Here is a 13569-nt window from a genome sequence, read left to right on the forward strand (position 1 = left end):
CAGGCTGGGGTTGAACTGGTCCATTAGAGTCTGAGAGCGAGAGAGAGAGAGAGAGAGAGAGAGAGAGAGAGAGAGAGAGAGAGAGAGAGAGAGAGATTGACGGTCAGTTTTCTCTAAGTCTGAATGGGGTTTCAGCTGCACCAATTAATCTAGGGTTGAACAAAAGGGTAGCCAACACACGTCAACCAGACCTGTACTGTACATGCTGTCTTGGCTTGAAACATTTCAAATAACAGACACTATTACAATGGACACTTCAGTAGATCAGAAGATCAAAGGCCAACCAAAAGCTCACAGGATCCACCTGTTCTATTATAGTCCCTAAATCACAATGTTGTTCATGTCAGAGGCATTTTTTGTATAACTAGTTTAAAAAGAAATCCTCACTATTACACACCCTGCTTATTGGAGGCCTACACTAAATGGTAAATTTTCTTGTTGCTGGGGTGGTATTCTTAAGTCTACTTTTAACATATATCTTAGAATTTTAAAAGTATCCTAAAGGTTCTAAAAGTACAACCCCAATTTCAAAAAAGTTGGGATGGTGTGTAAAATGTAAATAAAAACAGAATGTAATGATTTGCAAATCTAATAAACCCGTATGTTATTCAAAATAAGGTCATTTTGAATTTAATGGCCGCAAAACGTCTCAAAAAAGTTGGGACGGGGCAGCAAAAGGCTGGAAAAATAAATGTTTTTAAAAAGAAACAGCTGGAGGTTAATTGGTAACATGTCAGTAACATGATTGGGTCTAAAAAGAGTATCTTAGGGAGGCAGAGTCTTTCAGAAGTTAACATGGGCAGAGGTTCACCGATCTGTGAAAAACTGCAGCTACAATTTGTGGAACAATTTTTAAATAGTAACACTGCAAAAGATATTACAATGTCTCATAAGCAAGGAAGGAAGGCATATGTAACTAATTATACAAATCGTGGGTATGGACAGTAAGGCATGAAGTTTTCAGACTCACCATGTAGACTCCCAATGTGGAGCGATGGAGCTGGTCACTGTTCAGCCCTGACATCTTGCAGCTTTATTGTATATTTTGGTATATTGTGAATACCAAACAAGTAAACAATGTCCTGAAAGCAATGACCACTCAGACAAATAGCCGTCCACCGTCTGCCGTTTGTGAACTGCACTGTGTGTGTGTGTGTGTGTGTGTGTGAAAGAGAGAGAGATGTTGACACTGGGCTGTGAATTATTGAACAGAGGAAGACAGACAAGGTGTGGGTGTGGACTTAACCACCTGGAACAGAAAGATCATCCCATCCAAGCTGGTTCAAGGTTCAAGGTTCTTTATTTGTCATATACATATGACATACATGTGATGTAATGTAGTTGTCATATCACAGCAAACCGGCGACTCCTTTTCCCAGAATGCACCATGAACTACAAACATGGCAATGACAACTACAACTCCCAAACACACACAGGGCCACGTTCACCATCTCCTGAGTTCTAATTAGACACACCTGCTACCAATTACATTCCATCCACAGAGACTGTTCACACAATTGTGTTGCGAAGTGTACGCTCAGTTGCCTTTTGTGTGTGTCATTACCAAGCCTTGATACCCTGTTTGTTTATTCTCTTTTTGACTTTGTTCATGTTTGCGACCTGTCTGTCTGATTACCTGACCTCTGCCTGTCTATTTTTATTGATTTCTGCCTGATCCTTTGGAGTTGTTGTTTTATTAAACTGCCATACTTGCACTTGCTTTCATCTGTGCCTCCATTACGTGACAGTAGTGAAATGTTCTTCCTTACTTACTCGTCCCACTGTGCAGTAACAACAGACCAACAACGACTAAGAATATACACACATGATAAAATAGAATGTAGTAAAATGATAGATTGTTATTGTGGCACCATGTGGAGAGGACATCTACTTCCTCTAGGTAGGCCTTCTCGTTGTTGTTTGTGATGAGGCCTATCACCACTGGGTCATCAGCAAACTTCACCAGCTTGTTGGAGCAGTGTTTGGCCTTGCAGTCACTGGTATATAGGGAGTACAGCAAGGGGCTGAGGGTGCAGCCCTGAGGGGCTCCTGTGCTGAGAGTGAGAGTGGAGGAGGTGTGATTTCTTATCCTGACCACCTGTGGGTGTCCGGTTATAAAATCTAGGATCCAGTGGCATTTGGAGGAGTTCAGGCCTAGGTTCTGGAGCTTTCTGCAAAGGTATGAGAGGACAATGGTGTTAAAGGTGGAGAAGTAATCCACAAACAACATTGTCAAATGGTTCCCTTTCGACTGGTCCAGGTGTGAGAGGGCAGTGTGTAGTGTGTGGTTGATGGCATCATCTGTGGACCTGTTGGACCGGTATGCAAACTGTAATGGGTCGAGGCAGCTGGGGAGGGAGGAGCAGACGTAAGTTCTGACCAGTTTTCCGAAGCACTTCATCACTATAGAAGTGAGTGCTACTGGGAGGTAGTCATTAAGGGATGCAGGATGTTGGGTTTTGGGGAGATAAAAACGCCTGTAAAATATGCCTGTGTGTGTGTTATAGAATCTGTAATTACAGTAGGTGAAATAAACGTGATTGCCTTAATGTTGTCAGTCCTACAGTCTGTATGTCAGTGTAATAGTGAAGGGAGAGTAACCAATTTCCACATACTTCTAGGCCCTGTGGTCTCTGTGTGCCTCCTTCATATGACTTTTTAGTCTAGACCCCTTGACGTCCCACCCTTATCTCCACAATTTCAGCTGGAGAGACTGAAAAAGCATTTTACAAAGTATGCATTTACACTGCTCATTTCATGCTTCAGTCCACAAAATTCAGCCTCTTGAAGTTGTTTCAGGGATTGGATTTAAATCATTTTAATACAGTACTGTGCAAAAGTCTTAGGCACCCTATTTTGTTATAGATGTTTATTTTATTATTTCTGCAGTATTGAATCAGTACAATAACAACAACAAAAAAATATTTTAGATTTGCAAACATTTTTCTGTAACCTACATTTTGTGTTAGAAACGTTTGGAATGTTTGGAAATCTAAAATGTTTTTTAACAGTAAAGAAGGTAGCACATTATGTAACAGACCTCTATAATGAAAAACCATAATGATGTGTGCTGGGTTTTGCATGCAAAAAAAGAAGCAAGTGCAACACTCAATGTCTCCAGAAGATCTGTGGCAAGTTCTCCAAGATCCTCAGTAAACAAAAAAACTCCAGCCAATTTCCTTATAAAATTGCACTGTATACCTGAGACAACTGATTTTTTTTTTCTTTTTGTTTTAGTTTATTACTATTAATTGCTCTTCATAGTATTATTTTTATGTAGAAAAGTTTTGTTTGTTTTTTTAAATTATTTTTCTTTATCTTTGCTTTACAGCATTTCTTTGCATGTGCCTAAGACTTTACTATAAAAATCTTGGTATTCACAACTATACATACTACTAATTACTACTATTATTACTGAAAAGAAGAGAAACAATATGCTAATGTAGAATCTAAACAAGTGATTATCCTAATTTGCATGGATCCGTCTGCTAAAATAGTCCCCTTTATGTTAACACTTCAGGTGCAGGGAAACTGGTTTACATTGCTAAATGTATTTTAAAAATCATGCAACACAAATTATTACAAACACACTTTCCTTACATATTTTATTACTAATGTAATATCCTACATTTGTTATTACAGATATTGTGATAAAGAAAGAATATATGTGAGAAAATAATTCATCCATACAGTAGAAGTAGATACTTCGTGTGGTTCTCAAAGTGAGGTCTGTGAAGCATAGCCAAGGGGTCCTTGGGATACTCGACTGTAAAAAGGTTGAAAACCCCTGATGTAAAAGATTAATATAAGGTAAATCCGGGTGTATTCAGACATCAGGAAATTGGGTACAGTTTGACTTAGCAGCATTTATTTTAAGTGAAATTAAAAACTTACTTCACTCATGCAGTGGAAGTGCTTGACAGGAGTAACATGTCTTAATTCATGTGACATCATATAAGAGGGTGTGGCCAGGATCAAACAGGAAGTTGAGCCTAAAAAATTTGAAGTAGAAAAAAATGACATAACGTGGGCTGGTTTTATTTGTTTGTTTGTACGGTTATAAAATTGTTATGACTGATATATTCCATATATTTATGATGCATACTGTACATGCGTAGAATGTACTACTGTAACACAATACACATATAGTTAGATTATGTTTGTAATGTTTATAATCTAATCATGGGGGGCATGGTGGCTTAGTGGTTAGCACGTTTGCCTCTCACCTCCAGGGGAGGGGGCTCAATTCCTGCCTCCGCCCTGCATGCACAGAGTTTGAATATTCTCCCCATACTTTGGGGGTTTCCTCCAGGTACTCCAGTTTCCTCCCCAAGTCCAATCAGCCTTGAAGGCTGATTGGTATCTCCCCAGCAAACAGGGGACGTCCCCCAGACGTCAAGAACGTCCACTTAGGTCCGCATTTGGTCCAGTTTATAACGTTCGCTGGCGGAAGTTTTGAGGACGTCAGAGTCATAACGTGAAGCATAACATTACTGAATGTGTCCATTTCAGCGAAAGTCCCCTAAGCTTCCCGAATGTTTGCTGGATGTCCTGTGAATGTCTCCTTCAACGTCCATAGAACGTCAAGGGGACCCTACACATGTACATTCAGGGGACGTTCCTAGAGGCCATTTAGGGGATGTCTTGGGGACATTTTTTTGTCAGCTGAGTCTAAATTGTCCATTGTGTGTGAATGCGATAGCGCCCTCCAGTGGGGTTGGAACACCGTTCAGGGTGTGTCCTGAGTGATAAGGTGTCCCCTGGGATAGACTCCAGGTTTCCCACAACCCTGTGTGTAGGATAAACAGTACAGAAAATGGATGGATGGATAATGTAATCATTTTGAAGAAATTGCCCCAAAAAAAGAAGGTTTCAGTCAGGCTTCTTTGAAATATAATATAAACATTTTCCTTTCATAATGTTGATAGTCAAAGCCTTGAGAATTTCTGAAATGTATCACGTGTCAGGGTTTTAATAATGGCATAGACATAAAATGCATAGACAATGTGGACATTCAAAAACTATACTATAACCGAATTCCCCTCTTAATGAATCTTTCACATGCGTACAGCCCAGTACGCCTCAATTAAGCATAGCTAAAGACGATTGGTTGAGTGCAGATATGATTGACAGTTACCCCGCCTTATGCTCCGCCTACTGCTGTCTCCTAGCTGCAGCATTCCCCTACTCAGAGTCACGTGACCTCGTCGGCTCACAGTCACTGGTCGGGCTGCGCGCGGCTGTCTGCGTCTGTTTTCCCCGATCACAGCGGGGCTCCTTTCCGTCTCCTCAGCGGGCAAAGCGTCGCCTCCTGTCACAAACTATGGAGCTTTCAGCGTCGGGGGACCGCGTGTTTGCCGCCGAGGCCATTCTGAAGCGGCGCGTCCGCAAGGTTAGCGTGTTTTCGGTTTCGGGGCGTTTTGCGGCCTGCGATTAAACTTTGCTCTCTCTCTCTCTCTCTCTCTCTCTCTCTCTCTCTCTCATACACACACACACACACTGAGTGAATTCATTTCAGTGACAATACCGTGTTTCAGTTGCGTTTCATGAAAAGCAGGGATATGCTGAGTTTTGTGTCTGTTTAGGGCGAATAAAAGAAACTTGATGAAACGTCTACTCCTGGTGCTTTCTCTGCAGTTTGCATTGCTCCTGTTGTGTTATTTCTACAATGTGTTGTGATGCAGAAAGCGTTAGCCAGAAGGCTAGTTGTGTGCCCGTGTGGCTACCGTTAGCCTGGAAGACGGAGACAGCTGTTTTGTGTCTGCCCGACTTGCTAATTTTGACAAAGAGCAGTCTGCCTGTGCTCAGGACAGGGCCATGGCTAATTTGGAGCAAAAGAATAACCTTAACTCAGATATCTTGTAAATCGATCAGCCCCTTTTATGAGCCCTTTGTTGGAAAAGACCTGCAAAAAAAAAAAAAAAAAAAAAAAAACCATGGCAGGGTTTAAACCTTTTTGGTGAACTGTAATAGCTCTCAACACTCTGGTCTGCTTTCAAAATATTATAATATCTATATAATCTTTGTTGTTGTTGTTGTTGCTGCTGGTCTTGGCTCAGATGTAAGTAAGTGATGTACTGGAGATCTGTATAGTCATATTCCCCCATGTGCTTTTGTTTTCATTCCAGGGACGCATGGAGTACTTGGTCAAATGGAAAGGCTGGGCTATAAAGTAAGTGTTAATGTCAATGTTATTATCCAGTTATTCATGAGCGAGTGTTATATAATAACTGCTTCTGTTGCGTGTTTGTAGGTACAGCACTTGGGAACCAGAGGAGAACATCCTCGATGACCGCCTCGTAGCAGCTTTTGAACAAAAGTGAGTTTGATTCTCAGACTTCTCTGTTAAACCTGCATGTAGAAAGCGTATACTTTTAATCCGAATATAACATGCATAGGAACGACTGGTGTGATAATATTAACCGCTCACGTTCTACGTGTTCATGTTTTAAGTTTGGGTTGCACTGATCTGGGAGAGATTGTTTGTTAGTTTCAGGCTAATCAGCAGATCGCTATCGGATCAGATTTGACGAGACCTGATCCGGGGATGTGTTTGTTGTTAATACGCACTGTGCATGTTGCGTTGAGTGACACAACACGGATCTTTCATGTAAACAAAGAGCTGAATTGTATCGTCACACCTGTGATGCTTCGCATAACTTCGCGACAGAGAGTCGGCTTGTTTGCCGTGAGGATCGATATGTGGTTGATCGTCAGAGATTTACTGTCAGTATTTAATATTGATAATAAAAACATGAGCTCAGTGCATCCCCTGTAGAAAGTATAAATATACCGAAAGTTAAAAAATGACAAAAGATAAATACATTCATGCATAAAGACTGCTTTTTTTTTGTGGATATTTATAGACATTTCATTTGTTTATCAGTATGGCTACGCAATAGGGGAAAATATCCTACTTTGAATGCAATTATAGTATATTATATATATATATATATATATATATATATATATATATATATATATATATATATATATTTATATATATATATATATATATTTATATATATATATAACATACTATGCGATTATAGTATATGCAAATTAATTGATAATAGGGCTGCAACTAGCGATTATTTTCTTAATCGAATCGGCCGATTATTATTTCTATTAAAATATTATTTTTGTTTAAAATAAAATCCACAAACTGAGTGTTGCAAATATAAACACTTATATAAAACTTTTTAAAAAGCTAAAATTTTACATTAACACAACTGTTTGTTGAATTAGTTGATGTATATACACTAATTATATATAAGTATTTATTCAATATTTCTATGGATACACAAAAAAGCACTGATGGTTAAACTACAGTCCTATAATGATAATAAAATCTCACTTTCACTGCACATTGTGGTCTGTTACACACTGCCTTTAGGCATCTTGTTTTACTTATGTTTATTTGATCGTAACCCACTGTTTATCGCCGCGTCTACGTCGCAAGTGAGGCCTCGTTACTTCACTTTCGTTATAATAAACAACAGAATTTACACTGAAAGTGCGCAAATACTGCATATAATGACAATAAACTGGAATTAAACTAAACCTTTTAAGCAACTTGTACCAGTTTCCCCAAGCCCTTGAAAAGTGGAGCATTTTGGATATAAACATAAGTTTGTTCTTGTGCATCACTTTCGTGCTTCCGTGCTATAGAAGCTTCGCTTTGCAAAGTTTACAGGTTACAATCTTCTTAGTGGTATTTAATATAAAATGCTCCCATGCCTAAGAGGATTTGGAGGTCGTAGACTTTTTTTTTCCGCTGTCACTTGATGATTACTCCTCCGTCTGATGGTGACTGAGGTTATGTTTGGCATAAAAGGTAACATTGACATAAACAGTAAACAAGAAATGTATTTTCGTTGACTCTGGGTGTTCTGCTAAAGCTAGCGGTGTTGTACTACATGAGTTTGACATCATGCACCACCGACTGGGAAGCGGCTTATACTTCCGGTTAGTAAAACACGCTTGCTTTCCGTTTCAGATGATATTACCCTTTTAAAATCCGTACACTAGACAGTAGAGTACATAATGCATTGTTTAAGTCTATAGTACGTCATTTGGGACACAACTTTAGTATTTACTCTTCAATGCCAGTTCCTCCTTAGGAGCAATTTCCGAACAAGTGACGGTACCACAAGCATATGTTTTAACAACCGTATGCAAATATCATCATCTTGGGACCACACGGACACAACGTTGTTCAGGAATAAGGCACAAATGAACTTCTAGTGATGAAAGAAATTTGGTTCGAATGTTTCAACTGAGCTACAAAAGAGCTGGTGAAGGAGTTGCAGGTATCATGTACCAAATTTGTACATCCACCTTTAACTGAGTCCTACATTGCCATGGCCCGAAAGACTGGCATAAAAAAATCCAGACTGAAGTTTGCAGGTGATCACTAGCATGTTGGATAAGTGTTCTGTCGTCAGATGAAACAAAAATTGAACTGTCTGATCATAGTGATCAGTGCACTGTATGGAGGATTTAGGTTCAGGCTTTTAATCCTAAGAACACTATCCCACCTGTGAAGTATGGGGGTGGCAGTACCGTATTGTGGAGGTGTTTAGCAGGAAAAGGGACTGGTGCCTGTCAGAAAATAGATGGCATCATGAGGAAGGAGAAATATCTTATCTACTGATGCAACATATCATGACATTAGCCAGAACCTTAAAACTTGGTTGCAACTGGGTCTTCCAGCAGCATGATGATCCTGACTTCCCAAGTTGTAACGAAATGGCTTAAGGATAACAAAAGGAAGGCATGGCCATAACAAAACATTGACCTGAATCCCATAGAAAAATTTGTGGACTGAACTGAAAAAGCATATCTGAGCAAGGGAGCTGAATAACACCAGTTCTATCAGGAGAAATGGGCAAAAACTCCAGGAAAGTATTGTGAGATGCTTGTGGAAGGCCACCTCAAGCATATGATTTGAGTTAAGCAATTAAAAGTCAATGCCACCAAATGCTAACAAAGTGTATGTAAAAGTTTGACCCACTGAAAATCTATGGTAAATGGTCTGCACTTATATAGTGCTTTTATCCAAAGCACTTTACACTGTGTCTCATTCATCCATTCACACACGCAAACCAATGGTTGCAGAGCTGCCATGCAAGGTGCTAGCTTGCCATCGGGAGCAACTTGGGGTTCAGTGTCTTGCCCAAGGACACTTCGGTATGTGGAGTCATGTGGGCCGGGAATCGAACCGCCAACCCTACGATTAGTGGACAACCTGCTCTACCACCTGAACCACAGCCGCCCTAATTTAAAATCTAAATTAGTAAGTAAAAGTTGAAATAAGTCCGTCTCTTAGCTATTATTTTGAAATGACCTCTTATGGATATAAATTAGATACTTTTAATTAACTACATGGGAATGTCTGGAGTTGTGAAAAAAATGAGTTTGAATGTCTTTAGTCTCGGTATATAAAAACTTAGCTGTATTATGCAGTTCTTCTCAGCATACACACACTTGATGCTGGTGCCATTAATCTGCCATCGCCTGGCAACATTTGTGGTGTGTGAAAGTGCAGAATCATCGTGTAGAGGAAAGTGAATTGGGGGAAGTTGTCATCGCTAACCATGATCTCTGGTGTCTGTTGTGAACAGAGATGCATGTGCTCTCTGAGTGTTTTGAAGTGGTCTGTATGAGTCAGAGGATAACGGTATGAAAGATTATTACAGGAAGGAATCAAACAGCCAACTTGTGCCACCTAAGAACTGTGCTACAGTCCCCCACTCTGGCACCTCCGGTAGACCGGTATTGGTAGACCTGAGATTGTGAGTTGGTGTGTAGGGTTAGGGGAGGAAATGGAGATGGGGCAAGGCTGTGTTGCTTGATAACTGAAATGGTAGCTAGTGTAACTGTTTGAGTATTGGCTATAATGTGTACCAAGGTTTGTGTAAATATATAGAGTTTTCCATCTGGAGTTTTATCAGAAATGCTAATGAAGGGGGAATTACAGTGATCTAAGTGGTAAGATTATGAAAGTCTGAATAATATAGGTTCAAAAGAATTGTCAGCTCATAACATCTATACCCAACTGAAAATTCCGTTTCAAGTGAAATTTCTGTTTTGTCAAGATTTGATTTAAGAAAGCTGATCTCCATTGAAAGTTTTAGATGGTTAATGAGGTGAGAGAGACAGCTGTGGTGAACCTAGTCCTGGGAGATAAAACCATGTTGCTGAATTTTCCCTGGCCAAAGGAAACTGTATATGGTGAAACAGAGGACCAAGGACTGGTCTTTGAGGGACACCTTGTGTGAGGGCAGTAATTAATTAATGTCCAAAAAAGGTTATAAATTGGAATCGATCAGAGAGATTAATTGTAAACCAAACAATAGCCATACTGGAACTGCAGAAGAAATGCTGGACGGCAGAATCTAACAGATGTCATTAAAGGCTACAGTAGATCTGACAGAATAAGAATGTTGATGGCACCAGTGTCATCAGGAAGAAGTAAATCATTGGCGACTGACAAAGTAGTTTCAGTGTTGTGTAAAGGCTAGAAACTTGATTCATAGTAAAATAATCTTGTAGATGAGAGGCTCTTCTTAGTGGTTTGGACAGACATTGAAGATTAGAAATCAGTTAATAAATAATAATGCTATTATGTAGTTATGACATGATTACGTTTTAAGCTACAGTCATAGTGTATACCATATAAACTTACACATTATGTGCTTTTTATATATACAACCCTGAAGTTCTTATATCTAAAGAGAGATAAGGAAAAAATATATTAAAATCTGTGATTCCACAATGCACTCGATGACTGTTTCTTATTTGAGATTTATGAAGTGTTCCCCTCATTTTTATTTTTCTCTCCAGAGAGAGAGAGCAAGAACTTTATGGACCAAAAAAGAGAGGTCCCAAGCCTAAAACACTCCTTTTGAAGGTTGGTAAATGTATCTTATTCGTGTTACAATCTGATTCATTTTACCTGTTGTGAAAATATACCCCATTCACCTTCTTTATCCTTCTCCTTAGTCACGAGCACAGGCTGCTGAGAGCTCACCCAGAGTCCTTGAGTTTAAACCTAGTCGGCCCCAGCCGTCCTCCAAACCTCCGCCTCCGCCTCCACCTGCATCCTCGTACCATCCCAGTGGCCCTTCGAATGCTAAGCTGCAGTCCGGTGCGGCCCAGCCCAAATTGAAGAAAGACATCCACCGATGTCATCGGATGGCACGACGGCCTTTGCCCCGTCCTGACCCTTTAGCTCCTCCAATCGGTTCTTCTGGTCCCTTCTCGTCCCGTCCTACAGTCAGTCCCTTCTGCGAGACAGTCCGCATCCTTAACCGGAAGGTCAAACCTCGTGAGGTCAAAAAGGGACGGGTGATCTTGAATCTAAAAGTGATGGACAAGACTGGGCCAGCCAATAACAAAAGGACACAAAATTCCAGCCATCAGTCTCATCTTGGGCGCCAGAAAGTTCCCTCTCGGAACAGAGTGATCGGGAAGAGCAGGAGGTTTGGAGATGTATCTTTTAGATGCCTGCAGCAGCCCATGGGTGGAGCTGGATTTTCAGTTTTTAGAAAGCCAATTGAGGCTTATCCGATGGACCCCTCTGAGGAAAAGCCGAAGGCAGAACAAAGTGGTCACAAACCAGGTACGAATCCATCGCCATCTTCCTCTCAAAGTTCAAAAGTAAAGAATTCAGCTGTGCCTGAAGCGCTTGTCGAGCCACCTCGATCTGCTTCGAGCTCAGAAGTCTCGGACAGTGAACCTCATCCCCCACTTCCACCACAATTCCACCCCAACCAGTTACCCCAATCAGGTGAGGCCAACTCTCAAATTTCACATGCTGCCAAATCCAGTCCTCAGCTAACAGACTCGAAAGCCAAATTGACTCAGTCAGCCATGCCTTCCTCCCCCATGTTCTCTTCCTCCTCCTCTTCCTCATCATTATCATCCTCATCTGAAGAGAATGAGCATATCCTGGATCTCTCTGTGCCTCATGGAACTGATAGGAGAGCCAGACAGCGGCAGCACTTTCGTGGCCGCCGGCAGCCCAAAGTTCCTGAAATTCCTATATCCGAAGAGGCCTCGGAGGAAGACCAGGATCTGGATTGGCATCCGGAGATGGCTGCACAGTGTGCCAATGTGGTCATTACGGACGTTACAACCAACCTCCTTACTGTCACTATTAAAGAGTTTTGCCACCCTCCTGGACTACCGGCAGTGGCCTCTTCTCCCTGCTGTGCCAATAATTTACCTTCTTCAAAAAAGACAAACCCTTAACTGTGACAGCCAAAAAAAAAAAGAATTCTCTTTGAACTCCGATGCCACACATACTGCCTTTTACAGTGAAGATGTTTGGAAATGAATTTCACATTACTTATTATAAGTATATGCAGATCAGAAATGTCCCAAACCCTACATTCGCCCACTGATTCTCCCCGACAGACTGCGCCTCTATTTGCATATTGAAACATGATTGGCTCTTATATTTTGTGACATAATAACTTCACTTTTCAGAATGCTGCAGTGTTAATTTTGCACTTTGACCAGTCAGTGCACTTAAATTAAATCCCCCCAAAAGGATTTTATCAGAAAAAAGCATCTGTGAAGCTTGACAGTGAGTTTGAAAGGAGATTTTCTTAGAGTATTGTGCCATAATATTGGCTTGTAGAAATTGAGAAGAAAAAAATATAAAAGAATGATTGTTGTGGTTTCTGGCCCCATCATGTTTTAGACAAATGTAGGATCCAATCTCACCCTGATTGCGCTGTCTCGGTAAACACAGATGCTGAATATAAGCTACATTTTGAAGCTGAATAGAGGGCCTTAACCTGACCGGCTCTTCACCCTATTCCAGGTGAAGATTAATGTTGATCCCTCATTGAACATCTGCGACATCTTTAGCCTGAGGCAGACAAATTCATTTCTCATGCTGCGCCTGCTGTGATCTTTCTTCATTTGTTTTTCCTGGCCTTTATCATCACATTGTGTGCAGTGTGTGAGGATATACACTCAGTTATTTGAATATTTTTGGCCAACTGAAGAGTCTGGTGTAATGATTAACTGCCTGAAAGCACCCAACACTTTTATGACTGTGTAATAATAATGGTCTTATCTCAGTCGTTTATTGAGTTTTATTATTTTATTTTATTTTATGTTATTTCCATCACAGCCTGCAGTTAATAGTTCAGTGTTTAGAGGTCTACAGCTGGGACACGTATTCAGAAGAATGTTTCTCTGGGGAGAAAAAGCCACATATTGCAGAGAACATGATGCGTACGAATTCATCTAGAAGATCTGGTTGTAATTTAAACATTTGTTTCGTTTAGCTTACAACTTTGCATAATGTTGAATCTTTATATATATGTGTGTGTGTGTATATATATATATATATATATATATATATATATATACATATATTAGAAGAAGAAGCTTATCTGATAGCACTCTTTATTGTTCTCGTTATCCTTCTTCACCTTCCTGGTAAAGCAATGGTAAATGCTCTACAATTTAGACTTGGAGATCAAATGTTGGTGAAAAGACGATCTGATAAATTTACACAGCGTGCTCTCAGGATATGGTTCTTTCCTA

The 13569-nt window shown here is 40.3% G+C and overlaps 2 protein-coding genes across 3 annotated transcripts in view; one reads left to right on the plus strand and one right to left on the minus strand.

Annotated features, from left to right (window-relative positions):
- baiap2l2a (BAR/IMD domain containing adaptor protein 2 like 2a) overlaps positions 1-1209 on the minus strand; it is a 12470-nt gene extending 11261 nt beyond the window's left edge. The window contains exons 1-2 of one of the 2 annotated variants that reach the window (XM_017457012.3): positions 971-1209; positions 1-30 (exon numbers count right to left, since the gene is read on the minus strand). The exon at positions 1-30 is cut by the window's left edge and continues 46 nt beyond it. In XM_017457012.3, coding sequence (XP_017312501.1) covers positions 1-30; positions 971-1024 — 84 coding nt within the window. In that variant the 5' untranslated portion in view covers positions 1025-1209. The remainder of the gene's footprint in view (positions 31-970) is intronic. The other variant, XM_017457008.3, reaches the window with a different exon arrangement.
- Positions 1210-5186: 3977 nt separating this feature from the next.
- The window catches only part of cbx6b (chromobox homolog 6b), a 30791-nt gene continuing 22408 nt past the window's right edge, over positions 5187-13569 (plus strand). The window contains exons 1-5 of the mRNA XM_053677046.1: positions 5187-5392; positions 6129-6172; positions 6254-6319; positions 10849-10915; positions 11008-12243. Coding sequence (XP_053533021.1) covers positions 5324-5392; positions 6129-6172; positions 6254-6319; positions 10849-10915; positions 11008-12243 — 1482 coding nt within the window. The 5' untranslated portion in view covers positions 5187-5323. The remainder of the gene's footprint in view (positions 5393-6128; positions 6173-6253; positions 6320-10848; positions 10916-11007; positions 12244-13569) is intronic.

The sequence above is a fragment of the Ictalurus punctatus genome, chromosome 2, assembly GCF_001660625.3.
Source record: "Ictalurus punctatus breed USDA103 chromosome 2, Coco_2.0, whole genome shotgun sequence".
Classification (NCBI taxonomy): domain Eukaryota; kingdom Metazoa; phylum Chordata; class Actinopteri; order Siluriformes; family Ictaluridae; genus Ictalurus; species Ictalurus punctatus.